This window comes from Netta rufina, assembly GCF_964035555.1.
Source record: "Netta rufina genome assembly, chromosome: 26".
Taxonomy (NCBI): Eukaryota; Metazoa; Chordata; class Aves; order Anseriformes; family Anatidae; genus Netta; species Netta rufina.
Window position 1 is genome coordinate 4,189,832 of NC_140150.1, and position 26,554 is coordinate 4,216,385.

The following is a 26,554-nucleotide window of genomic DNA, read 5'->3' on the forward strand; positions in this document are numbered from 1 at the left end:
AGCTCCTACCCCTGTGCCTCAGCCTCCTCCTCGGGTACCTGCCCGGGGGGCGAGGAGCTTCTTTAATCACTCTAAAAGTCTTCTCGTTGAAAAGGCAAAGTTTTGCTGTGCTTTGTTAATGAAAAAAAGAACTTAAAACAGGAAAAGCTTCACTTGCCATGCATGTTTCTTGAAGGCCTATTTCTGGAGAGACAGTAGTTTGCTGAAGAACCTGTGGGTCTCCAAAAAACGGCAGTATGTGAGTTTTCCTGGAGACCGAAACCGGGGCATAGTGTCCCGGCTGTTTCCTTACAGCAACTACAAGCTTGAGATGGTTGTAACCAACGGCAGAGGAGATGGGCCTCGCAGCGAAGTTAAGGAGTTCCCCACCCCAGAAGGAGGTACGTCCTCGCCAGGGCTCCCGGCACCTCGTGCAGGGGCTGGGACGGCTTCGGGCAGCTCAGCCCAGCTCCGCAGGGCCGGCCAGGAGCTGTTTGGAGTCGTGATGCTGCTGGGGAGAGGCTCCAGGGATGGGTTGGAGCTGCAGGTGGACGGCAGCAACCGGACAGAGGCACTGTCACAGGGCACTGCTCCGTGCCCTTGTCCCCGCGGGGCAGGTGACATCTCTGCCACTACCCCTGGAGCCAACTCCTTGTACTGTCTCATTGATCATCCCCCACTTCGGGTACTTTTAGCACACCTGGGACCAGGCTGAATGAGAGAAGGGCTTGCAGAGGCCCTGCAGAGGCACAGCACTGTGCCCTTGGATGGCTGCGTCACCTCCAAGTGTCCCCGCAGCTCTGCGAAACGGGGGCGGAGGAGTTCCTCTTGCTCGGTAAAAGGTGGAGAAATCTTTGCAAGACCTCCGTGCTTTTGTTCTGGGAGGCCGTCCCTAGTGCTCCTATCGGGCTTTTAAGGCAGGAGCACCTCCTCCTCCTGTTTGAAGAGCCTGTGTCAAGGATGAATTTGAGATTTTAATTTTCTTGCTGTCACAGGAGCTATTTATAGACACGCCAATAACTTTTTGTCGGAGCTGCACTTTCCGTGCCTGCCAATGAATCTTTCTTTAGCACAGATGTTTTTGGCACAGCACGGTACAGAAATGCAGCGGGAGGAAACAGGAGAGGCTGGAAGCAAATCCTCTCACCTAACACAAACACCGCGGGGTCGTCTTTCTCTTCCTCCTCTTCCTGATGCACCAGAACCGCATCTCTCTCAGCCCTTTCTCTTTCTTCCGTAACGTTTTCCTGGATGCTCTGTCACCAGTTTTGGGTGACTTTCCTTGACCAGCTACAATTCAGCTTGTTAAAAAGCAAGGACTCTTTTCCAGCCCAGCAGTTTGGTGAGCGGGTACATCTTGGTTTAGCTCCTTTCCTGCATGCTGGAGGCGTGTGGCACCATGGGGTGGCACTGAACAATCACAGCAGGTTATACTCTGGTCATGCGTAAACTATGGATTTTCTTTTTCCTACACCACTAAGCTGTTTTATTGGCTCTATACTGATGCTTAGGGGATTGATATCCTGCAAAATTTGCATTAAAAAATAATCACTGATGTCTTAGATCAGTAAGCCAAGTTCTTTCCCCAGCTAGACGCTGCAATTAGGGGTAAACCAGGAGAATCCTTTAATTCCAGAAGGTATAATGCTTCCCTGCCTTTACTAGCTTTGAATAAGCAGCCATAAAAGCAGACGTTCCTCGGGGTAAGGACCACTGTATCCACCAGATCCCTGTTGCAGGTCCCCAGACATTGCTAACACAAAGCCGCCCTGCAGTAAGAGAAGTTTTTGTACCATTCCAGCAGAGAAATAGAGGGGAGGTACACGCGGTGCATGCGGAGCTGCTCGGGTCCCTGCACATGCTGCTGAGCCCCCTGGCTGGTGCATGGTTCCTGGCACGGGTTCTTGTTCAGTGGGTATCTGATCTTTGGCGCGTGTGTTTCTGAGTGTCTTGGGTGTTATCAGTCAGTCTGCGATGTGTAGGGTGTTGTAAGGCATGTTATCTTGTGTTTTTTTTTCTTCTTTCCCTCTCCTCCCTGGTCCCATCCCCCTCCCAAGTGCCCAGCTCCCCCAGGTATTTAAGGATCCGACAGCCAAACCTGGAAAGCATCAATCTGGAGTGGGATCACCCAGAGCATCCCAATGGAGTCCTCACAGGATACAACCTTAGATATCAAGCCTGTACGTGCCACACCTTATCTTCTTAGTGATAACAGCTAAGTCATTCCGTGTTTTCCTTGCTGCTGAGTTACCTCCGTGCCTAACACAGAAAGCTCTCCGTAAGGAGACTTCCATCACCAAACCACACCGCTGGTGTTGGAGGGGGTCCTGGAGCCGTGCTGGGCATCTGCAGCTTGCAGCTGGCCCCGAAGGGCTGGGGGTGCTCAGCAGTTCTCAAGCCAGGCACAGGAGGAGGGAAATCAGTCTGGCCTCAGGTTTAGAAAGCCCTTTAAGCACCTTTGAGTGTTTTGTGCTCACTCAAACCAAGCTCCCGGCTCCGTAAGCGATGCTGCCCGGAGCGCAGCACGCTCTGCACGATGCTGGGGGGAGGACAACTTTCTGTCTGAGACCTTGGCACTCGTGCTAGGGCTTTCCTTGGCCATGCACACCACCAAGTGTCACCAGCAGCAGGTCCGCCAGCCAGTAAGCCACCCACTGCCCTAGACAAGGCGTACCCAACACCAGATCCAGCTCTCGGAGCCCTAGTGGCACCGGGCTGCCCCCAGGTCCTGCCCCCAGGTCCTGCACAGCGTACCTCCAAACCCAAGCTGAAGCCACCACCGCCTGCCTTTCCTCCCCAGTTAACGGATCCAAAACGGGCAGGACCTTGGTAGAGAACTTCTCTCCCAATCAGACAAGGTTCACCCTGCAGAGGACGGACCCCATCTCGCGCTACCGATTCTTCCTGCGCGCACGGACCCAGGTGGGGGATGGAGAAACCATCGTGGAGGAGTCGCCAGCCCTGCTGAACGAAGGTATGTGCAGAGCCCCAGCTGCTGGCCTCGCTGCGGGGCTGGGGGGGCGATGTGCACGTGTCAGCCAAAATCTGCAGGTCAGGGAATTTGGAGGTCCCCAGAGCGAGCGGTGCGAGATAACGATGGGTGCGCATCTGCTACCTGCTGCGGAGATGGGCAGACGACTGGCCTTGTGCACTCTTGCTAAATCACCCCAAATTTGTCCCGTAAAAGCTCTGCGGGAGCAGTAGGGACAGCCAGGCACCACCTCTGCAGCTCCTCGGTAAGAGCTGGACATGGGGCAGATGATTTCTGGGGCACTGGCAGGAGGTGCTGCAGCTGCATCCTCCAGGCTGCCCCATCACCCCGCAGCCAGCAGCTGACCTGACCCAAAGCAGAGCCCCAGCTCCCTAACGAGATAAAATGCCCGTTGTGAGGCATTCATCAAACTAAGTGAAAGTTCAGGAGCCCTGAGGGAACTCGGGGAGACAAAAGCTGGCTCTTTCCTTTCTTCAGCATTTGCTAAAAGACCTATGATTTAGTTAGCACTATGATTTAATGGGGTTTTTGTCTCCTTTCCTCCATCTCCCCCTCCCCAGCTAATGGCTCTGAGTAGGAAAAGTAATTCCTACTGATGGCCCAGAGGAAATGAAATGCTTCCTGGCATGTCTTAGGTGGGTTCCAGCAGCGCTAATTGCTGTGACGGGATCCGAGATGGGGCTGCACAAAGACACCAGCAGCCAGGTTGCACCTTGGCAAACACGAGAGGGGGAACATCAGTGCTAAAAAAAAGGGGTTTTGCTGAACGAACTGCTCGGAGCACAGGGATGGGGCTGAAGCCATCAGTGCCGACAGCAGCTCTGGTTATCCCACATGTGTTTTTACTGGGTTTGCTTTTACATGCGGGTAGCGGTGCCTGTTAGGGCACTGCTGACAAACAGCCACGACCACCAGCTCTTGTATAGTGCTTAACTGCTTTGTGGCAGCAAACAGCAGCTGAGGACAACGTCCACGTGCCAAGGTAAGGGGCTCTGCCCGCCGGGCTCTGCAGCGGCCCCAGGAGCTGCTGGGGCCCAGCAGAAGGACAAGGAGCCGGCATTGATTCTGAGAAAAACGTTGAAATGTCAAATCCCCAAGCAAAGTTACAGAAATACAGCATTTGACCTCAAAACGTGCAGCCCTGAGGTACAACACAGCATAGACGAGTGGTGTCAATGACAGGCACACAAGCACAATTAGCAGCTCTAAATGAGTTCGATACGGAGGAACCCGCTGCAAAGCTGCATGAAAGGGGAATCTGGAACTGAAAAAAAAAAAAGGAGATTAAGAAAATTAAACCCATTAACATTCAGGGGTTATTTTCTGCTTGCCAGGCTCGTTCACCTGAGCAGTCTGAATAAAACCCAGCTCTCTGCTGCCCTGTGCCAAGGGCTCACACCCACACAACGCAGGCTAAGACCTGATGTTAGAGTCCCACCAGGAAACCGAAGGCAAAATTCGGTGTCAAAACCAGTCCTTGCTGGGATTAGGTGTAAGCACCTGCTTCAGTGCTCTGCTTAATCAGCACCGCTGGCATCTCTGCAGCTGAGCCCATGTGTGGTTAACCTCCAGCTCCAAGGGCTCGTCCCTGCTCTCTGCCCCGTGCAAGCAGGAGGGCGATGGGTTGGAGCTAATGCATTTATTTCCTCTCTCTCTCTCGGATCTCTGGTGACTGTGTGCAAGTGGTCCCCAGTCTCCCGTTGGTGTGTGCTGGTTGTTTTATATATTCCTTTGTTTTCTCTTCCCTTCTCTTCTATGCTGTCCTCGTATTCCCCTCTCTATCCTTGGCACTGCACCCTGAAGCCACGCCAACCCCAGGTACCGTACCAGCGGAGGAGGTAACAGGCATGGGGCAAGGCTCACTCCACGCTCGCTCGCGTGTGCTGGCAATTAAGCATGCACTCCGTTAACCCTTTCAATGGGAAGGTGAAGCACCGGGGGCCTGAATTGGGCACGTGGAAGGAGTGCAGGTGAAATGGGGACCAGCGGCAGGCTCCCGGGCTGGGTCTGCAGGGATCAAAATATCTCCGAGCAGCCTTAACAGCCTTCGAGATGCCTAATGATGGCCAAACAGCGCAGCTGCCACGGGCTGTGCAAGCAGAAATGAGAGTCAAGTTGCACTGTTAATGAGGATTTTCGCTCCAGCCCTCTCCCTTTGTAAGCCTCGGCATCGCTGCCCTGTGCAACACCCCAAAACCTTTCCAAACCTCTCCCTTTTAGGGCTGCCAGGGCTCTAACGCAGGACAATCCTTTTGCTTCCAAGCCCATTGAAAGGGTTAAGGACAACGTTTGTGCCCCAGCTGTGCATGTCTGCATGCGAGGCTATTGCTGGCTTTGCCCTCTATATCGCACATTTCTCCAGCAGCATTGAAGCACACAGAAACCTCCTCGTGACAGCGGGGGCAGGGTATCCACCTGCTTCAAGGAAACCTGAATCCCCAATTAATCCAGCGTCCAATTATCCAGGTCAACAATGCAAAGCCTTAGCATAACTTGGTGCCCAGAGGACGCCCACCTCTTCCAAGAGCTGCAGCCACGACTTTTCCCCCCCCGATGCGGCGTTCCCACAGGGGTTACAGCCCTGTAACCCAGTGCTCGAGGGGCAGCGGCAGCACTAGGGGATGTGTCCACCCACAGCACACCCCTAGTGCTGCAGAAAAGCTTTTGGTCTCTCTTTTTGGACCCTCTGCCCTGCACTGAGGGTGCTGGAAGAGGTCATGCTTTGCCCTTGCTGGCTGCAGCCCCAGGGCTGGAGCGCTGCCGAAGCGCAGGACCCGCTCTGTGCACCTCTAGGTTGTGCTTCCCTATCTCCTAAGGCGTTTCTCCTCCTTTTATTTTGTTGCCGTGACGTCTCTACTCAACATTATTTTGCTTTTTATTTTCCCTTTCTGAAGAGCTGCCAATCTTCTCCTTACTGTGTTTCTCTTCCTTAAACTACAAACGTTAGGGGGTAACAGATTGGTCTGCTTTGGCTGTCGGGAAACCGAAAACAAGCGAAACCTTTGGGAACCCCTGAGGGCTGGTTTGCTGCTGCAGCCGTACCTCAGCCAGGGTTTATTCCACCCACAAGAATCCAGATTTTCTTTGTGGATCGGGATCAGCTTCTGAAGTCCATTTCTGCTTTCAGCAGGTATTGCTGAACTTTGAAAGCGCGGCGCGATCTCTTTATCCATCCGGCATCGTATCGATTCAGGAATAATTTCTTAAGCTCCTGGAAGCTAGATGGACGAGTTGCCGTTCAAAGGACACGTTCATTAAATTCTGTAAGAATAGGGGCTGTTCCTCTATTTTTCCCTTCTGCTAGGAGAAATGGCAAAGAGCAAAGACACGCAAGCACTGGAAGGAGGCTGGAGAGCAGTAAGCGGAGCAGCAGGTCTTTAAGCACTAACTCTCAGCATTCAGAGCCTTCTGGCTGCAATACGCTTCTTCGGGAGGAATCGAGGCAGTGTAAGCTGTAGCAAGACACAGAACAAATCCTCATCCTGATATCGAGCCTGATGTCGCATCGTGTTAGGGCACGTCCTGGCAAGGCAGCGTGGGCAGGTTGCGGGCGCTGCTTCCACGGCTGAAGCAGTGTTGGTCCTGGGAGGCTGCTCCTCTTCCAAACACGTAGGGGTTTCGAGTGAAATGCCGTTTGACCTTTCTCTAAAGATTCATCTCCGCTCAGTGACCTAGATTTTGTAGATTTTACAGATTCACAGTGAAAGTTGTCTTAAACTGCAGTAAAGCGCTATTTGCCATCGGCTGTTGGCACTGAAAAATGGCCCTTTTTTTTTTTTTTTTTTTTTTTCCAGGGGAAACCTTACATACGTGGGGTCATAGCTGTTCTGTAGGCATGTGAGAAACTGGAGCAACTTGATGAAATCAAAGTGAAGGGCAGAGGCTTTACCTTAGGAAGCCTTTACGTTTCCTAAGCCAGAGCTGGATGGAGGGAGAGGTGCTTTGGGGAGCAGGTGCCGTGCAAAGGGCTCTCGTCTGCACAACGAATGAAACAAACAAAAACTGGATCCCAAACTACCCTTGTGTATGTCCTTTTGTCAGGGTCGTAAACAGCATTGGTCTTGGACTTTGAAAACATTGATTTGTTTGTTCCCTTCTTGTCGCTCCATAGCTAGGAAGCGGAGGAGAAAGGCTCAATTGTTCATTTTGGAAATGGGCGGCAGCAGCGATACGCAGAACTGCTGACCCCTCTCTTTTAGATGCCATTCAATCGCTTCTTTCTGGTCTCAAATTTCTTATAGCTGTCAGATTTGGAGCCGTTTTTTTTCTTTTTGATAAAGACTTCAACAATCTCCTTCTGTTGCTAGAAACCGTGAGAGGGAGATGGGAAAAAAAAAAAAAAGTCCAAAAATGTATTTGACTAATCATCTAAATTCATGAAAAATTAATCAAATTTCTCCAAGCCTAATTATTTTGTAGACACACCCAAGGGAAAGCTGTTACTGCAGCCTAACAACACATTAAAAGCATCTTTAAATAATTAACGAGCAGTATGGCTGTGCATTGGCTTTTGTATTTTGCAAAAACACGCGACTGCTCGGTGATAACCCACACCACTTGGAGCAGGGCTCAAGCCCGTCTCGGAGCAGGCTCCCTCCCTCTCCCATGCCTCGAATTTTTGCTTTTACGATTCTTATCCGCAGATTTCTTCACTCTGAGCATCCCCCAGTTTTTGCACAGGGCTCGGGCTCCTTTTTACCAGCCCGTTCCCAACCCGAGGAGCCAGGGCGCAGCAAAGAGAAGGAGCCTCTCGAGCAGCCCTCCTGCCGCAAGCATCTCCCTCATTACTTAGCCTATTAATTGCTACAGCCAGACTGCTGCAGCCCCTGCCCATTACGAGAGCGTCTCCTCCCCACCGTGCCCCACAGTCTCCTCCACCAGAGAGGCTAATGTATCTTGCAGACAGAAAAAGCAATCTGTGCCTTGCAAAGCCAGGGCCGATTTATGAGCTAAGCGGCGGTTTGTGTGTTCCAGGAAGAGGGGGGCTCAGCTGTTGTGGGAGCCAGAGAATGAACATCGCTGCTGCTGGCTTTTTCTCTGGCTTCTCTGGGCACGCTGGGGCTGTTTGAAGCCTCCTTCCTTGGATGCTCCAGTTTTCAGGGTGCTGCTCTGCCCTGCAGTTTGAAAAGTGGCCGCCCCTTGTCTGCAGCACCTCCTGCCTTCAGGTATCAGGGAGGTTTTCTTCCCCCAGCCCTCGGGTGAAGGCTGGGTGCGTGGTCCTGCATCCGCACACGAGGCAAACGCTGCCAAAGTCCCCAAATGAACCCACGAGGGGGGAATGCAGGGAGATAAATCCAGCAGCTCTGCACAGCTCCGAACTGCTGCAGCCAGGGAGGTGTCAGAGCTGCGTTTTTAGGAGGATGCGCGTGGTTTCGGGATGGGGATGATCTTGTAACACCGAGCACTTGGTTCGAGCAGGTCTGGAGCTGCCAGCCAGGAGCATCCTTAATGAGCCCTGCCCTGGTCGCAGTGCTGGGGCCCCTGCCCCTCGCTGTCTGGGGGGAGCTCTGATCTTCTGTCGGAGACCGGCTTTGCCTTCCCCCAGACCGAACTCGGCTCTCATTAGGGGATGGATTTCAAAGGCCGGTAAATGCCCCTTATCTTCTCTCCCCCAAATCTACCAGCTGAGCTTTTTCTTCCGCATACATTTTGTATTCAAACACAAATGAGGCTGCAGCTGTGGTTCCCGGGGCAGATGAGGACCAAATCCCCCAGCCCAGCGGGAGCCCCGCTGCCCGGGCTGGCCTCATCCTGCCCGGTGCTGCCCGCAGGCAGGCTCTCCTCCTGCCCCTCACTGACCTCTTGCTTTCTGGAGCCAAAGCTCCCACCTTGTACCCGTTCCTAGTCCTGCCAGGCTCCTTCCTATCCCGGTGCCGACGCACGCAGCCGATCTCACTGGGACTTGCTGGGGGTGAGCCCGCGTTACCCTGATGCGCTGCGATTGCTCTGCTTGTGGGGAGCCCTTCCAGGAGAGCTCGTGCTCTGCTGGAGCAGCGTGGGCAAATCCCTCCTGGCACCACCATCAGCCAGGATTGAGGTGCCCGGATCAGGCAACCACAGGGGGGCTGCCAGCACCGTGGCACCCAGGAGAGCTCTGTGCTGGCATACATCCCGCAGGCAGCGTGGCTCTGCACATATCTCCCCTCTATGAGGGATATTTTACCCCAGATCATCTCTGCCCGTCTAGGGGTGCATTAACAAAGGCTCTCGCCTTCTGCTAAAGCCTTTGCAGCAGCACCAGGCGATGCCCACAGCCTGCTGGGGTGCTGCACGGGAGCAGCATGGCACAGTGACGTGCGCCAGGGCTGGGAGCTGGGCGTTGGAGCAGCTCTTCCTGCAGCTCCTGCCCTTCAGCAAGGTGCTCGGTGCCTCGGTGGGTCGTCTTTTCCTTAGCTGTGAATCGAGGATTCACAGCGGAGCGGCATTAGCTAGTAAGGAGTCTCCACTGTGCAGGGTTGTTGTGGGCATTGCAAGCCCAAGTAGAGGACTTGCAGCACGATCACGTTCACAGTAGCCCCACTAATCACTTAACCTCCCGAAAAATGCCATAAATCAGCAGACTGAAGCCTCAGGACACAGAAAAGCGAAGGCTTGGTAAAAACTGGGTGAGCGAAAGCAACGCACAACAGCACCTCCCATCCTCCCCCCACTGCCACGGCTCAGCCAGGTCAGGGCCGGCTTTGTGACACCACGTGCACCCCCGGGGACAAAGTCGTGCAATTTTCTCCCCCCCCCAGCCTGGCTCCCATCACCGTCGCTGCCGTCTGTCGCGGGCTGGCTCCGTCGCACGAGGCTGGGGTGGGAGGGAGGCGGCTGCTCCATCCCCCTGCTGCTCCATCGGGCGCTGTGCTGCTGCATGAGGCTCTGCGAGGCGCCGTCGGTCGGTCCCTGTGGCGGCGAGGTGCCGGGCACGCCACGGGGTCGTGCTGGCCATGCCTTGGGGACGTGCTGGTAACCGTGGTTTTATTGCAGCCGCGCGCGGTAGGGAGCTGGACGGCCTCACCTGCTGCTCTCCTCTGCCCTGGGACTGCTGGAAGGGCTCGGATTTTGTGGGAGCCACCCTGGGGCCTTAGCTCTGGCCTTTCCAAATGGTCTCTGGTGTGTTGGTAGCCTTGAAGGGACGCTCGCTCCCATGCAAGCTGAGCTGGGACTGGCTTGGTGATAAAGCAGGGCATGGCTTTGCTCTGGGACACTTTTTAAAACACTTTCCTGGAGCTATTCTTGTTTGGGTGATATTTGCAATAGCCATTTTCATTTGCCTGATGGGGCTTTGTAATCCCTTGATCTACAGAAGAGTAAGTAAATACAATTTAATGCAAGCACCACAGGATTTCATTTACCTTCGGCAGTTTAAGCAGCTCTCCAGATGCATTTTCTGCTGGCAGCTTTTCAGGCAGTAGGGCAAACAGTTTTTACAGAGCGATGCCCTTTCATACCTGAGGGCATTCAGCAATAGTTTCCAATGCCCCAGCCACGAGGCTGGTGCTGCTGCTGGCTCCTGTTTCCCATTCGTGACAGCCAGCTACAGCCCCAAGCACTCCTGCTCACAGCAAGGATTGCAGTCCTGAGCCAAGCCAAAGCCAAAAGGTGGATTGGGCTCCTTATTGCCTCCTCCAGCCAGCCCAAGCCCTGCGCCCTCCTTTGGTGGCGCTCAGGACCCCGTGCAACCACACCAAGAGGTGTGTGCAATGTGCGCCTCTACCCTTTGTCTCACCCATGTGGGTTACGGCAAACAAGGGCTGTTAAGAAACCAAATTGTGCAGAAATTTTCTCTAGAAAGCTTAGGGTGTGCCAATCCCTCTGTCCTAATTTAAATGTGAATGGCGAGGGGCGGTGATGGCACGGTAGCATCCAGCACCCACCAAAGAGCTAAGGCTCCGGCAGGGCTAAGGCTGCTTCATCACCCGGCTGCAGGATCAGCACAGAGATCAGCAGGGAAGGACACAGCTAAGCCACAGGCCAAATTGGCAGCTCAGAGACACTGGAGGTGTCGTCCCGGGGCTGCTGAATTAGTGTAATCGGGGCTCGCCTGCTCCACCACAAATTGGACGGCGGTGTTTTAAGAGTCTGGTCTGGTTCCTCATTTCGGAAAGCCTGGAGAGCTCTCAGCTGAAGGGGGCGATGGGTTTGGGCAGCCCACCCTGCTCATCCCTGTGACGGACCCCACTTGGTGTTGCCCTTCGGTGCCCCAGGAGGAGCTGGCAGAGAGCAGGGAGGCAGAGCACAGGCGGCGGAGCTGCTGGGTGGCTGGTGCACGCCGGGCGGGCGCAGGAGCAGGGGCTGGGTGCTGCTCACCTCCCTCCTGCTCCCCGCTCGCCCCGGTTCTGGAAGGGGAAAGACCTCCAGGTCTGCATGGTGCCGTGCTCGGCGTTGGGAATGGCGAGGGCGAGCCCGAGGAGACGTAACCGCTTCTCCACAGCCAGTGTCTGCGTTTCCCTCTGCCAGCCGCCACCTGGTTGCCTCCAACCGCAGTCGATCTCGCCAGCCCTACGGCAACCCCAACCACTCCAACTACCACAACCACCACCACCGCCACCACCACCGCCACCACCACCACTACAGCCGCCACCACTCTGCCCGCCACCACCGCCGCAAGCACCACAACAACTACAGAGAGGGCTCCGGCAGCCACCACAAAGCAGGAGCTGGGTACTGAGCTTTCCTTTTCCTCTCTCCCCCACAAAACCTCCGGGGGCTTTCCCCGCTTCTCGCTCAGAGCCAGGATTGGTAACGGGTGCAGGAGAAGTCTCACCCACATGGTGAGAGGCGCCCCGTGCTCCGGGAATGGCTTTGCAAGCCGGAGGTGGCACAGACTCGGGGATTAAGACGTGGGGAGGCTGTGCCACCCTCCTGGTCCCAGCCCGACTCTGGGAAAACGCAGCTCTCCCTGGGGTGTCACGCTTCTGAATTAGTGTGAGGGTCAGGAAAGATGTAGAAGACCCACCAAAGTACTATTTTTGCCGTTAAAATGGGGTTCGGTTACTCCCATAGATGTCACTTCAGATTTAGCCCATCGTCTGTTAGCTAAGAGACCTGTCAGGGCTCACAGGAGCCCTTTGGGTCGTGGTGCTGCCGCTCTCTGCAGTGTGACCCTGTCAGAGCCCCCAGGGAACCTGGGGGGCTGTCGGCAGCCACAGGAGCTCTGCTCCTGGGATTCAGCAGGGCCAGAGAAAGCACACGGTCAGCTGGAGCAGGGGATCCAGCGGGTCTGGTGCATGCTGGTCTCTGCTCTGTGTTTTACTGGTGGCTACAGAGAGAGGCAGCCCTCGGAGCTTTTAAAAACACTGCAGCAACAGGAAATGTGGTGAAGAAACTGTGGAGTGGTAGGCAGGTTATTTAAAAAGGAACCCAGCTTGGAGCAAAAGGGAACGCAATCGAAGGAGTTCAGTTACGTAGCTGGATAGGATGCACTCACAAGCGCTGCCCTAGCAAAATCAGTTTAAAAACTGGTGCAAGGGAGCGAGCTGCAGCCTCAGCACCACGTACGAGGGCTCGGTAATGAAGCAGGTTCAGGAGATCGGTACCACAACGCAGTCACAGCTCAGCGAGCACATGGGAAGCGCTGCTAATTGCAAAGGGGCAATTACCTGCGCACGCTGCAGCCACGGGGAACGGGAGGACAAGAGGCAGAGAAGCAAAAAGCAGTCGGGGAGCGGCACGAGGAACAGCACGGGGCCCGAACAGCCCCGGGGACACGAGCCCAGAGCCCGAGCTGTAATGCAGGCAGACAGGGGGCCTGCGTGGCAGCGCAGGTTGGGGCTGCAGGAGGGGCTCCAGGTCACGTCCCCGTCCCCCCCCGGCATTAGGGGCTCCGTTGCCCTTTCCCAAAAGTCGCATAGCTGCCCTCCTTCCAGGGACGGAAGTTACTCATTGGTGTTTTGTCAAACCAAATCCTAAGCTACGTCCCAAGGCAAATAATAATGCTAAAATCGAGGCGCAATTTGTGTGGAAGCTCTTAAAGCACACTGAGCTGGTGGCTTAGCTCCACCTCGCCAGAAATAGAAGCTCATCCACTCTCCAAAGCAATGTCGACAATCCTCAACTTCAAAATCAGAAACGAGTGACTTCATTGCCCCACTGGCTGTCTCTAGACCCAGTAACATAAAAATATTCTCTCCCCGCTGTGGTAGTGAGTCCGTGCCCGCTCATGCGTGCATCTTGCGTTTGTTTAGGCAGGGGTTTAGCCAGGAGATTCCCCTGCAGACCGAGGTCTTCAGAGAAGTGCCACAGAGGGCTTCAGACTTCCAAGCTAAACCGAATGCAGTTGGACTTCAATGCCAACAAGCAATGAGCTATTGGTAGCCAACACCCCCCAAAATTTTGACCTTAAGGCTCTTGTAAGAAACAAATGTGGCCTCAGATACGTCTGTAGGTATCAAAGCATTAACTTTAGGAATGGTTTTGTAAGATTTTCCCGGTACCCGACGCTAGGTGAGCTCTCATTTCTGTCTAATCCACAATACTAACTCCTCTTCTAACCTGTCCACCAGACACCAATGGATCGTCCATATGGGACATAAGAGCTTTGGCTAATAGTAACTGGGCAAACATCACCTGGAGCCACAATTACTCTGCAGGAACTGACTTTGTGGTTAAGTATATCACCAGTAAGCATCAGATCGCGTGGGGACTCTATAGGGTTGTGATGCCATTAGAGATCCTGCCAGCTCTCAAGGCTGCAATCTGTAACTCAGTCTTAATTATTGTGTGTTGAAAGATCCTCTGTGGCCACGTGGAGGGGAGAGGAGGTGGCAGGATGTGGTCGTAGCCATTTAGAGAACACCAAAAGTATTCCTGGTGACTCACAAGAGATTCCCCCTCCTTGAGCTGATGGCCATGAGATGCTCATATGCACAAACCACGAATGTGTTCAGTTCATTGAGCTGGGCTCCGTGTGGGCTCGGTGTAAAGAGCCTTTGAAAATATAAATGTGTGTATATGAACGGGGACAAAGCTTTCACAGCAAATGAATTACACAAATTGGAGGGGCTTTATATACCCTTGAAGGGCTTGCTGAGCCTGGAGCTGGCAGAATCCCCTCTGATCCCAAACCTCCTGGCGTATCGGATATCGTTGTCTCTTGCAATTGTAAGGCTGTACGTAGTCTGGAAACTCCAAGTCAGTGCCTCTGCTTAGTACTTGTTTGGAAAAGGCATTTACATGTTATTGGTTGTGTTTTATTTTATTTTTTAATAGATAGGCAGCGATGAACGCTGCTTATCTCTGACTTTATTTCCCAGCCATTTCAGTCTTATCGTCTGGTATGCTGGTTTTAAATTGGCATTTAAAATAAGCCAACTTCACCTAGCCATCAACAGTGAACCACTTTTGGCCGTTTACAACGCTAAGAGATGACCTTGCTGATGACTTAAAACAGCTCTGACGACACAGCCAGTGCCCGGTCTCTTTGCAGACAGAGCAGGATGTGCTGGGGAAGGGGACCATTTTCCCCCTTCTGAACTATTTTCCACTTCAAAGCCTGCAGGCCAAGTCCCGAGCTCCCAAGGCTCCCTTCCAGCCCCGTGGGATGCTGGCGATGCCCCTGAGCCACATCCCAGTTGGGGTGAGCGGGCTCGTGTGCTCGCTGCAGCGTCCAGCTGCCCACCAACCTCAACCCACAGGCAAAACCCTCTGATCAGCTGAGAGGCACCAGGCAAATTCCAGCCCGTTTGCCGTAAAACCCCAAGTATCCAGACCTGAGGCTGGGCAGATAAAGGATCTGTCAGGACTTCAAGGCAGGGAGCGATCTCCTCAATAGCTCCTGGTGTATTTTTCAGTACGGCAAGCAGGGATGCAGCCAAGCCCCCACCTGGTTCCTGCACTGCTGTTTTTATCCTATTCCCAGTGAGTACTAATCACGGCGCTGTTAATAGCTCCTTGACCAGCCAGCCGTGTTATTTCTGCTCGGTGCCTGGGGCTAGCACAACGCATCACCTGCGGTGCCAACGAGGTAATCTCGCCGAGCCTCCCGCGGCTGGGTTTGATGTGCGGTTTCTGTTTCTCAGGTAACAAGACAGAGAAATCCATCCCCGTTAAAGCTCAGACCCCCTCCTCTGTGCAGCTGGCGAATCTGACGCCGGGGATGGTGTACAAGCTGTGGGTATTCCCCATATGGTCTAGCCCCAGCGAGCACTCGTACATAACCTTTACCACCAGCTCAGGTGAGAGGGGCTCCAGCCCCGGGGCGCGTGTCCGCGGCATGTCACTGCGTGTCCACGGGGGCACCGGAGTGGTGGTGGGAGGGGATCGAGCACGACGCAGCCCTTGCCCACCATCCCGTCCCTGCCCTGGTTAAGCAGCTGCCTGAGCAGCCAAAAAATCCCCGTCAGGGCGCAAGGAAGGGTTTGGAAGGAGGGCAGGGACCACGCTGGGGTCGGCACGTTGCTGCACTCGAAGCCCTGCGGCCGCACGCGCACATCGCATCTCTCGGTGCCTTGGCGCACGGCTGGACCCCAGGGTAGTGCCAGGCAGAGGCGAGGGGCAGCACCAGGGTGCTGTTTTTGCAGGCAGCCTCCTTTAGAGCCACGCATGGCGCATGCACAGGGCTTTTCAGCGAGATGCCAAGCAGGTCTGCTTCCCCCGGCAACTTTGCATTTAATTGCGCAAGCAATTTGCCAGGCTTATCACCTCGGTGATTTTCAGAGCTCCCTAATTATGGGCTTCCTACACTGCCCACTGGATGCCACAGAAGTGCCCTTACCGCCTTGCACAGGCGCTGAATCAGGCTTTCTGCATTTCTGGAGCTCCACTGTTCACACTCGAGGTTCAGTAAATCACAACCAGAACTTGCTTTGTGCCACCGGCGGGTTTTGCCGGAGGAATCTGTGCGCGCTGCTGTCAGAGTGGGGTCTGAACGCTGAAAAGCCAAGGAGCAAGCGGCACCGCAGCAGCCCACGCTGACAAATGCAGTAGGTAGAGGCTGCAATTTGCAAAGAACTGGAGTTGTTTTGCTAAGCCCCAGCCGCGTGGTGATGGAAAGCTCCAGCGCTTCCCGGGCTCTTTGCTCAAAAGCAAAACGTTCATCCTTGGTGGGGGGGGCTGCAGTGGGAGCAGCAGCCCTCCACACCCCACCCCCATTTGGAGCCGTGACTCCAGCAATAATTCTCTGATACACTGGGCTGACACAGGGACAGGTGGCAGCTGCGAGTCCTCCTCCCTGCCTCCCGCTGCCCAGCATTGATAAAAAAAAACAGCGCCCGCTGACCTTGGGCACGGCACGCAGCCTCTCCGGGGAGATGTGTTGCATTTTGTGTCTGCTTCCAGCCCCTCACCTGACTCAGAAATCACCAGCAGCCCCCTCACCCACAGCGTGCAGCATCTTTCAGGATTGCTGCTCCCCGGTTCGGACCCGTCTCTTCTCTTTTCTTGCTTTCCCCCACATTGGGAGCCGGGGCAGAGGAGGCAGCCCCCTGCGCCACAGGCGCCAAGGGGCAGGGAATCATTAGGAAAGAAAAAAAAAGAAGCAATATCCTCGGCTGATTGATGCTGGCCATCTCGGCGTGTCGATTTTCTGTAATTTAGGGGTTCCTACTGCTACTATTGAAACTAGAGCCTTGGCTGCCTTTGTCCCCGTGATGGAGGCTGAGCGGTGACCTGAGCCCCGGCACCGTGGGAGCCGCAGAGCTCTCGCCATCCTTGCAGGCACAAGCGCTGCAGATCCATTTCTTCGCTGGCTGGATTCTGCTGACACGAGCGCTCGGCCCCCGCTGACAATCATATGCTGTCAGGAATGCTGTCGATAAAAAAGCCCTGTTCATTCCGCTTTTTGTTTTTAATGTTTTGCAAATAGCTCTTCTAATGGTTTCTTCAGCGTGAACGCGGATAAATACGCAGTCCGTGTGCACCACCACTTCTCTTCTGCTTAACTTGACAGCTCCATCTCCCAACAGGGCTCTTCCCAACAGTAAATGACACTTCAGAAGTACAAATATAGCTTATAGAGCTTAATGTAAAGATATATTCTTTAAAAAAAAAAAGGTAAAACACTGGAAGGGGGAGCCGTGAGGGACTGGAGCTAGTGAGACTTCACACACCAACAGTAAATACCCGATGTCGCTGACCTGCTGCTGTTCTTCAGGCAGCTTTGCAATTGGCATATAAACTGTGGCTGTTAGGTAACCCTTTTTTTCTGCCACGAGATTGTAATTACTTTTTAAAAAGTCACCGCAGCTGCATTCCAAATCCATAGCTGTTTGATTGCGCAGCTGCTTTCCACTGCTTACCTTCGGCGCTGGCCTTACATTAGAGCAAATCCAAACGGCCCCTCTGACAGCCAGGTCCTTAATCCTCCCGTGCTGAATGCTGCAATGACAGTCACTCGTTTACTCTCAATACACGATTGCTGTGCCTATAATTTTGTCGGCATGTGTTGCTTTTTTGGGAAGGATGGCAATTACACCTCTACCCTACCGGTGCCCCAATCCTGCTGCAGAGCCCCCCGGGGACTCGGTACCTTGAAGCCGCCCCCCTGCACACAACTCAGCCCCGACCCCGTGGCACAAAGCGCACCTCTCAGGCTGCTTTGGTGCTTCAGACCCTGCAGACCCCCCTCATTGTCCCCTAGCACTGCTTTATGCAGAAATCCCACCCCATCAGGCCTGCTAACCCGACCTCCTCCCGTTTCCAAGCTGTCCATTAGAGCTTCGTTCCCCCTTCCTCCCTGGGCACTCAGCTAATTGAATCCAGATCCCGGCTCCTTTCTGTTTTAATCTCATTCTCCCCCTTATAAAAGCGCATCTTCCTGCACCACGCAGCTCAGGTTGGTTTAAAGGCAAATATTGAGCGGGGCAGCATTAAAGGGAAAAGCAGCACAGGAGAGCCGGGGTACCCCCAGGCAGCCCACCCCCACCAAAAAAGCAACACCAGCTCAGAGCAGTCTGCATCCGACACCATTTCTTTAGCAAACGGCCCTTCCTTGTCCTTCTCCTTTACCTGGGGATGTCCCCGGGCTGTGTTTTGGCTTCAAGTCCCTCCTGACAGCAGGGCTTAGGTTTCACCTTCAGGAAAGCCCCTGGTACCTGGGGGCAGTCTGAAGGACCAAGTGCAGCCCCGAGTGCTGTTCTTTGGGAAGTTTACTGATTCAACCCCCTTTTAACGTCGTGGTCTCTGTGCCAAGAGCCTTCCATTCCCAGCACATCACTGGGGGGCTGCCTTTCCTGCTCCCTGTGTGAGCAGCTCCTTGTCCTCCAGGGATGTTTTGAGCCAACCCAGACGGTGCTGGGCACCCTCCGGGGGTGGCTCCGGGGTTTTTGGCACTCTGGGGTTGGCGATGGGAACCAGCTGCAAACCCTCACCTCTGGTTGTAGCTCTCCCAAGCACTGCCCTGCCTCTCCAACCTCTTCTCGAGCTGTATCTGTGTCAGATCAGCCAAACACGGGCACAACCTTGTCTGCCAGGGCCGCCCCTCCACTATCCATAGGAGGTGGTGGGTTTAAAATCAGATTATTTCAAGACAGGTACATGAGATGGTGGCTTGTGCTGCCTCAGCTCTGCCTGGGTGGTCTTGTTGGCTGGACTTGACTTAATTAATTAAACAAGGCAAAGCATCCAAGACAGCAGCACAGCCCTTCTCAGCGCTCTGCAGCGCCAAAGCAGCCAATTTGGGTAGCAGCAGCAAGCTCGTTTCAAGTAGTTTTTTGTCCCATGGACACCCATGAAGGATGCTCGCTGCACCGTCCTTCCCATTCTGGACAAACCCCACTAAGTCCCAGCTCGATCCCGTCCAGCTCTGACCTCCCCTGCTCATGCCAGGCCGACCTCTCTCCGTTTGCTGCGCGGTCTGGTTAAATTTAGCCCCCCGCTGCGCTGAAGGTTATTTTCTCCTCTGCTCTGTCTTGCTGAATACGAAGCGCATGTCAATGAGAGCCAGAAAATGGCAGCTCGGTGCTATTTATAGGACACAGATTTGTCTGGCTGACCGTGCACGGGAGCTGCACGCAACAAGGCAGAGCACGTTCGGGGACAGGACACCTCTCCTTGCTTGGCGTCAGCCCCGCGGGCACCCGGCAGCCTGGCGGGGCGATGGAGCGCTGCTCTAAAGACTTTCACGCGCTACCAGACCGCGGCGCAGCAAGCTGGGACGTCCCTCGAGGACCTGAGGCCAGGGCTCTGTGCCCACCTCATGTCCCAGCTCGTGTCTGGCCACGTCCCGCTGGCCTCCACGTCTCCTCGCCCAGCCTCCCGTGGCTGCTGGGACCCCGTGCCCACGGCAGGATGCGGTGCCCGTGCCCTCTGCAGCTCTCCTCGCTGTGGCAATGCGGGCTTCTCCAGCTCCAGGCTGCTGCTGAGCTCCTCAGGGCTGCTCAGCATCACTCCACACCAGGGATCGCATCCTGAGCTATGGTCCGGGCGCTTTTCTTTCAGCCCTTTTTGCAGAAGCTGCCTCCGAGGCAGCTTTCAGGCACAGGGACGCAAGATCAAATCTGTTACCCAGCTTCTTTTGCCATTATTTTCCACGCCCTTTTCTCACTGGTCTGTGCTAGGTTTTACTTTACGCCGTGACCCTTTGCTGTTTGCAGCTCCTGCTAAAAATGTTGAGTTGGCCTACCATTAAAAAAAAAGCCCCAGATCCCCGTGCTACAGTCTCGAATAACCCAGTCAGCACACAAACAAACGCAGTGCTAAAGCCAGGTCCTTTTCAAACCCGTGGACTGAATCCTTCTGCTCATTTATTTCTCTCCATTGTCCGGGTCTTCCCTTATAGCTTTTATTTTCCCTTCAATTTTCCTCCCAGCCTACACCAAGAACCACGTGGACATCGCGACCCAGGGCTGGTTCATCGGGCTGATGTGTGCCATCGCTCTCCTGGTCCTCATTCTGCTGATCGTTTGCTTCATTAAGCGGAGCAGAGGAGGGAAGTACCCAGGTAAGAGCACCACACGGCAGCTTTTGTGCCCATGGATTCAATATCCGCAGGTTTCCGGGGGCTAATGCAATTGTGCTGGGCTCAGATACACACCCGTGATTACAAGCACTTTCCTCCCTCCGTAGTGGGAACATTATTATTAGTGGGAAGCGTTTTAGTTAATTAAAGGTCAGCGAGGGCTCTGGGCTGCGCAGGAGGCACGTCGCGGAGCTGGACGCCCCTGCTCTGCGTGACCTGACCCCTATCCTGCAAATCTGCTCGTCCCCATCTAGAAAGAGGCCTTCTCAGACAAAAGCCTTGTTCCATTTTCGCCAAGCGCAGCCAAGGCCTAAGAAAAGCCACCAACCTACACACCCCTCTCCGGCCACCTTCAGTGCCCGTGCCCTGGTGCCACCGCGGCAGTGGCTTCTGGGGACAAGCCCACAAGGCTGCAGGGTTTTAGCGGGTCCCTGAGCCCTGTGGGCATTTCACAAAGCCTCTGCTGCTCCCCTGTGAAGCTTTCACCCTCCCTGCTGCTTCGTAACGCCCGTGTCGGGGCTGTGCTTGCTTCCAGTGCGAGACAATAAAGACGAGCACCTGAACCCCGAAGACAAGAACGTGGAGGACGGCTCCTTCGACTACAGGTACGCTCCCGCGCGGCATGCGGACCCCCGCCACCACGTCCCCCCATCTGCCCCGCTCCCCAGCCATCACAGACCTCACCACGCTACCCCTCCGCAGCCCCCCGGGGCCACGCAGCCTCCCCGGTTGTTTCTCCCCCCTTTCCTCCTCCTGCCTCCTTCTCTCCGCAAGTCCTGTGCCAAAGGGCCGGGTCCTGCCCGAAGCCCCGGAGCTTTAAGCGAGCCGAGAGCCTGCTGTAAGGTTTCCTTCTGCCCCGTCCCTCAGCCTGGCAGGATCGGCCCTGGCGGAGAGCTGGGATTTTGGGACCTGGGACGGGGCTTTTAGGAAGTGCAGATCAACCCTCATGGCACACATGGAAAAAAAACAAACAAACCACAGAAGTCAGTTCCCGAAGCAGCCTGAGGAGATCTCGGGGGCATCGCCCCACAGCTCAGCCACTCTCCTACTCGTAAGGCAGAATCTAGGGGAAAAACGCCCAAAGTTGTGTTTGGATCAGCTCTGAAAGCACGTGAGCTCGCTTACTTGGGGTCTGCCTGACTTCATATCGAGGCTTTTCCGTAAGGTCCCGGCGGAACCCCTCGGAAGCAGAGCTTGGAGATTAGCCCTGCTCCTGCCCAAAGCGCTCTGATTGCCCCTGAGCAGCCACTTTCAGGCCAAACGGCATCCTCTGAAGGGCAGCAGCCACTTCTCCTTCAGGATAAAAACCTGCTGGGAGGTTTCAGAGAGGCACCAGCGTTCTCCCAGCCCTTTCAGTGCCACGCAGCTCTCGTGCCTCCACTGCTGGAGGTGGCATCCTGCAGGAGCAGGCACGGGGAACGCCAGAGCACTGCCCGCACCCCACAGACAGCAGGGATGCTCTGCAGCCTCTGAGCACCCCCAGCGTGCCGTGCTTCTCCTCCAAGAACTAAAAGGAACCTTTCCACGGGAGCTGGAAAAGCCCAAAGCCCAATGAGGCTGGTGGGAGTTCTCCCTCCTGACTTCCAGCAGGGGTTAATTAAGCGCCCTGGCGTTACCCAAATTGATGCGGCCAGGGTAAGGAAGAAGTTACTTAGGATTCAGGAAGGGATGTAATGGGGCACGTGTTCCACCAGACTTTGGGGGGAGCAAAATGAACGTACCTGCCTGCCCACAGGGCATAAAGGGAAATGGGACAGCTGCAGGCTTCCACGCCGCCCCGTTTGTATGGGCAGCAGTGTTAACTAGATTTCAGTAGGGACTGATTGCTTCAGAGGAAGTCATGAGCCCAAAGCTCCCCAGTTTTGTGATGGGAATGATGCAGAATAGATATAAACCCTCAGTGGGAACCCAGATAAGCACGCTGCAGGAATGGGTCACCTTTCTTTATTGCCTGCCACACTATGGGGTCAAAACCTTCAAGCCACGAATACAACAGCTTTCCTTAATACAGAAAAATAGTAATTTAACACAGAAAATGCATTGCTATTTTCCATACTTTGACCAAAGCAGCTCCCCTTAACTCCCTGAGTCATGGCAGGGATCCTCTTGGCCCCCCAGTTTGTGGGATGGGCTGACACCCACAGCACAACAGCGCAGGCAGTGGGAAAGAGTGGGGTGAAGCCTTCATCCTACACCTGCAGCTCCTGCTGGGCCGAGTCTCAGCCTCTTCTTGGCAGCCCCGCTGCGTGCAGGCAGTGGAAGGGCACCAACAGGGAACGTGGGCACGGTTCCCACAGGAGTGACCAAGGTGCAGGAGGCTGAAGGGTTTGGCTTTGGGTTTTTGGGGTCATTACCTACAGGTGTGGGTTTTTGCCATGTTACTGGCAGTGGATATAAGTTTTGGAGAAGGAATATCACAGAATATCACAGAATATCACACGAGGAACGTGCCTTGGGAGGCATGGACTTGCTAAAGCAGGGCAAGATCTCCCCATCAGAAGGGGAAGGGGGCTCAACTTTTGGGACAGATCCTCCAAGATGCTCCAGCGTTTTTGATCCCCATCCCACAGACAAGACGGGGGGAAAAAAGCAGCCAAAGGAAAACCACCACCATGTCCATGAACTCTGTCCCCCCGTCAGGACCACCAGGTTTCCTGGGAGAACGCCGGGAGGCTCCCAGCCAGGAGGCAGAAAGGAAGGTGAACTTGGAGGATTGATAGGAAACGCTGTTGGCTGATTAAGATTCAAAATGATTGCAGCGCTAGGCTCGAGGAGGGTGGCAATTAGTATTTCAAGCAAGGACAGGATCTGAGCTGACGTGAGCTCTGCCTTGGTTCCCCTCCCCACCTCCACATGGCATGTCTGAGACGCTCTCATCATATCTCACGTCCTTAATGCCCCGTGCATGCGACTTGCAAATCTCTGCAGCCTATAATTAAGAGATACTGTCACATCTTTCTGTTCCACTAACAGAATAATGGTTTTCCTGGGCAGAGGCTAAGCTGAGAAGCTTATTTTCAAAGCAGGAGACCATTATCCTTGGACAATGCTCTGTGCCCGTGACTGTGCCTCATTATACCAAATGCTCAAAGGCTGCACGTGGGGGAGCCGGCTGGAAACCCGGGCTGCCGGGAAGGGAAAGTTTTGTGTTTTTTTTTTACCTTCTGGGCTCCAGTTCGGCTCTGGCTCAGGACAGGGACCTGTGGCACAGTCCCACGCCCCACAGGCAGCTCAGCACCCGGCGCAGCAGCGACCAGGCCCGGTGGACACGGCGCTGTCCCCAGCCCCATAAGGGGCACCAACGTCACCGCGGTGCGGGAACCCAGCAGAGGGATGGAGGGGACACCGGGAGGTCCCTTTGGTGCAGCCAAAGGTCCTTTTGGCGACCCAAAGAGCTCGTGGGCCACCTCTGCCATGCGCTGCTGCTCTGGATCGGCTCACCCAGCTCGGACCCTTCACCCGGCTCCATTTGGTATAACGAGGCAGTCGGCTCCATGAGGAATGCAGTGACTTTTCGTTTGGGTTTTTAGCACTGCCCCTGTGAATGCATACCTCATCATATCTCTCTCTGATCAGGCTCTTTCTGCTTCTCTCTGTTTTATTCCCATTCTTTCTTCTCCTTTTCACCTGGTCTATCCACATGGACCATGAAGGTCTCTTGAAAGGTAGGACCACGTGCTGCCAGAAATCCGGCACATTTAGCTTTTTTTTTTCTTTTCTTTTTTTTTTTTCCTTACTCCTTTTTGCAATTTGTTTCTTTCACAGCTGAAACTCTCCCTTCCCCTCCCTACCCCCATATACCCGCTTCCACCTAACACATTAAACAAGCCCTCCCCCCCCCCCAACCTCCTGCTGGGCTCGGGGGTACCCCCGTGCCCCACCAGCTGCATTTTGCTCCGAGATGCTCCAGGGCACCCCCGAGCACCAGCCAGGCCCCCCCTTGGGCCGGTCCCTCCACGTGCAGCGGGACCTGGGGATGGTGGCAAGGGACACGAGCGAAAATGCTGGCTCCTAACCGCCCGGCACGCTCTGCCTCAGCCTTGAAAATCCTCCCCCTGGCTCCAGCCTCCCATGCCAATGATTTATGGCACTCAGGATGACGTTTCCCAAATGGTCACGAGCTGGGTGCTCTGGTCCTCTAATGCGCCCATCAGCAAACCCCACAGAAATCCATGTTAACAGGGTTATGTCGCATCACTGTGCTGATGAGGATCTGCTTCGCCCTCCTAATGCACTAACAGGATGAGCGGTGCTGGAGAGAGGTAAAACCAGGGGCAGGTGCGGGAAATGCAGTGCCGGGCTGTCTGGCACTGCAGAGCCCCCATTAGGGAAAAAACCTGGTTCTAGCTCCAGTTTCGACTGAACCCACCCCAAATCTTGGGAAAGGATGGTTTAAATGAAGGGATCTGGGTTTTGCCACTCTCTGCTTGACATTAATTGGACTTTCTAACCACCAGTCCTGCTTGCAGACTGAATTCTCCCCCCTCCCGCCCTCCAGAAGGAGCCGCTTACAAAGCTAACGAGTTATTATTTATTGCGATGCCAAGTTAACACGAGGTCTCCGAGACTGGGTTTGTATCACGGCTTAATTTCCAAAGTGCTGATGTAAGGAAACGCGGTACGAAGCTGCCAGCTGTGCTGTGGGACACCAAATTCCTCTCCCACTGTAGAGCTGCTGCCATTAAGGGAATGGCAAGGGAGAGACGTAACGCCTTCCCTGGGCTGCTCCCGTGGCTGAAGAGCTTTTTGCTCCTCGGCCCTGGCTGCATGTGAGCCGTGCCTCCATCAGACAGACCTTGGTGTGGGTGATGGAGATCCAAGGGGAGAGTCCTGAGATGCTCTTTTAATGAAAAATGGCCCCGAACTCAAGAGGCTACAGGAGACTTGTTTTTTTTCTCAAAAAGCAAACAAACAGGAGGCTGAATTACTTTTGTGATTGATGACTCTGCTAATACGGTGCTGAAATAATAGAATTTTTTGACCACTTTTGAGAAAAGCAAAGAGCAGGGTAGAGTGCCACACCGGGAGGCGAGCCTGCCGGGGCCAGGACTAAAACAAAATGAAATACACAAAGAGACAGGAACGGTGGGGAGGAAAAAGCATTGAAGATACCTAAGTGATCTCTTTAGGTGTATTACACAATTTGCATGCTGAACAAGCTCAGACATGAACTAATGACTAATTGATATGAAAATTAATTTTTATACAAAGCAACCCACTCATCCCCGATGCAATCTTTATTTATGAGGTACCAGTCCTTGCCCTCCGGAGAGAAAACAGCTTTTCCCCAATTTTTTGCTAAAAGGTTTCTTTAAAAGGTTGCTTTTTCCTGCGGGTCAGACTATTTATTTTTCAGTGACCTGCCTTAATCTTTCTAAGTGAAAAAGAGAAAAGGGTAAAGAATTGAGCAAACAAGCTCAGATGCTCTGAAGTAAGCCTGGAAAGGTAAATTCCCACGAGTTTTGGACGCTGCACAGAACTTGGCATCCCGTGCGTGCCCCCTCGCAGTGCTTTGAGAGTTCTCCCCGTTGCATGGAGCTACCTAAACTGCAGAGCGGGGCTGTGCAGGGAAGGCTGGGAGCGAAGCTCACTAAACTGAGGTTACCCCAAGGTCGGCTAAAATGCTAGGAGAAAGAAAGAAAAGCAGCGACGACAAGGGAAGGGTATTTACAACGCGCACCCAGTTGGGCTGAGCTGAGCAACCGATGTCATCCGGGTACAAAAAATCGCTTTTTAAAAGGAAAAAAGCGTGGAGGGTGGGCTCGCAGAAGCACCAAAAGGCAGCTGTGGGGTTTGGCCAGCGAGGTGGCTGTGTCCTGTCCCCACCACCCGGGGTGGTCGGAGGTGCCCACCTTCCTCCTGCCCCCGCTCAGCTCAGCCGCCCGCTGGGTGTAGATGTGAATATCCAGCCCTTGGCTTGTGGCCACCTCCCTTGCGAGCCCCGTTCTCAACCCTGGCTCTGTCTGTCTGTCTGTCTTGTGCCACCAGCGACGAAGACAACAAGCCCCTGCCCAACAGCCAGACGTCCCTGGACGGCACGATAAAGCAGCAGGAGAGCGACGACAGCTTGGTGGACTACGGCGAGGGGGGCGAGGGGCAGTTCAACGAGGACGGCTCCTTCATCGGGCAGTACACGGTGAAGAAAGACAAGGAGGAGACGGAAGGCAACGAGAGCTCGGAAGCCACGTCCCCAGTCAATGCTATCTACTCGCTGGCATAGCGCAGGACACTGGCACCACGAACAGCCCGAGGGGTTTGTAGTGGGCGGGGGGTTCACCAACAGCCGCCGCCGCCGCTACCTCCGACACAACCGTGTGAACAGCCGAGGACAGTTAAAAAAAAAAAAAAAAAAAAAAAAAAGGAAAAAAAAATAAGAAAAAAAATAGAAAACAAAAAATAATCCAAGCAAACAGGCAGACCAGGTGGCTGCCAACGCCATCTTATCCTTCGCAAACAAGCAAATGGCAAGGACTCCCGAGGCGCGGACGGGCTGGAGCTGGAATCGGAGCTGAAGCGTGGGGCTGGAGGAGGCGCGGGGTGTGGGGTGCAGGAGCAGGGCGCAGCCGGCTCCCCCAGGTCCTTTTTGTTCTTTCAGGAGGGAGCAAAAATTCTGTTTTAATATTTACAGGAAGGTTCCAAATAACTGGGAAAAAAAAGGGAATTTGGGGGAGGGAAGAGGGCTGAGTAGAGCACTGAGAGTG

General features: G+C 54.4%; 1 protein-coding gene across 1 annotated transcript in view; it reads left to right on the forward strand.

Moving 5' to 3' along the window:
- The window catches only part of NFASC (neurofascin), a gene marked incomplete at its 5' end in the record, with an annotated part of 47,999 nt that extends 21,825 nt beyond the window's left edge, over positions 1-26,174 (forward strand). Inside the window, 11 exon segments of the mRNA XM_084302091.1 lie at positions 176-380; positions 2,037-2,159; positions 2,780-2,953; positions 4,775-4,798; positions 4,801-4,809; positions 11,417-11,620; positions 13,462-13,578; positions 14,977-15,132; positions 19,704-19,835; positions 20,389-20,458; positions 25,842-26,174. Coding sequence (XP_084158217.1) covers positions 176-380; positions 2,037-2,159; positions 2,780-2,953; positions 4,775-4,798; positions 4,801-4,809; positions 11,417-11,620; positions 13,462-13,578; positions 14,977-15,132; positions 19,704-19,835; positions 20,389-20,458; positions 25,842-26,073 — 1,446 coding nt within the window. The 3' untranslated portion in view covers positions 26,074-26,174.
- Between the last annotated feature and the right edge of the window lie 380 nt (positions 26,175-26,554).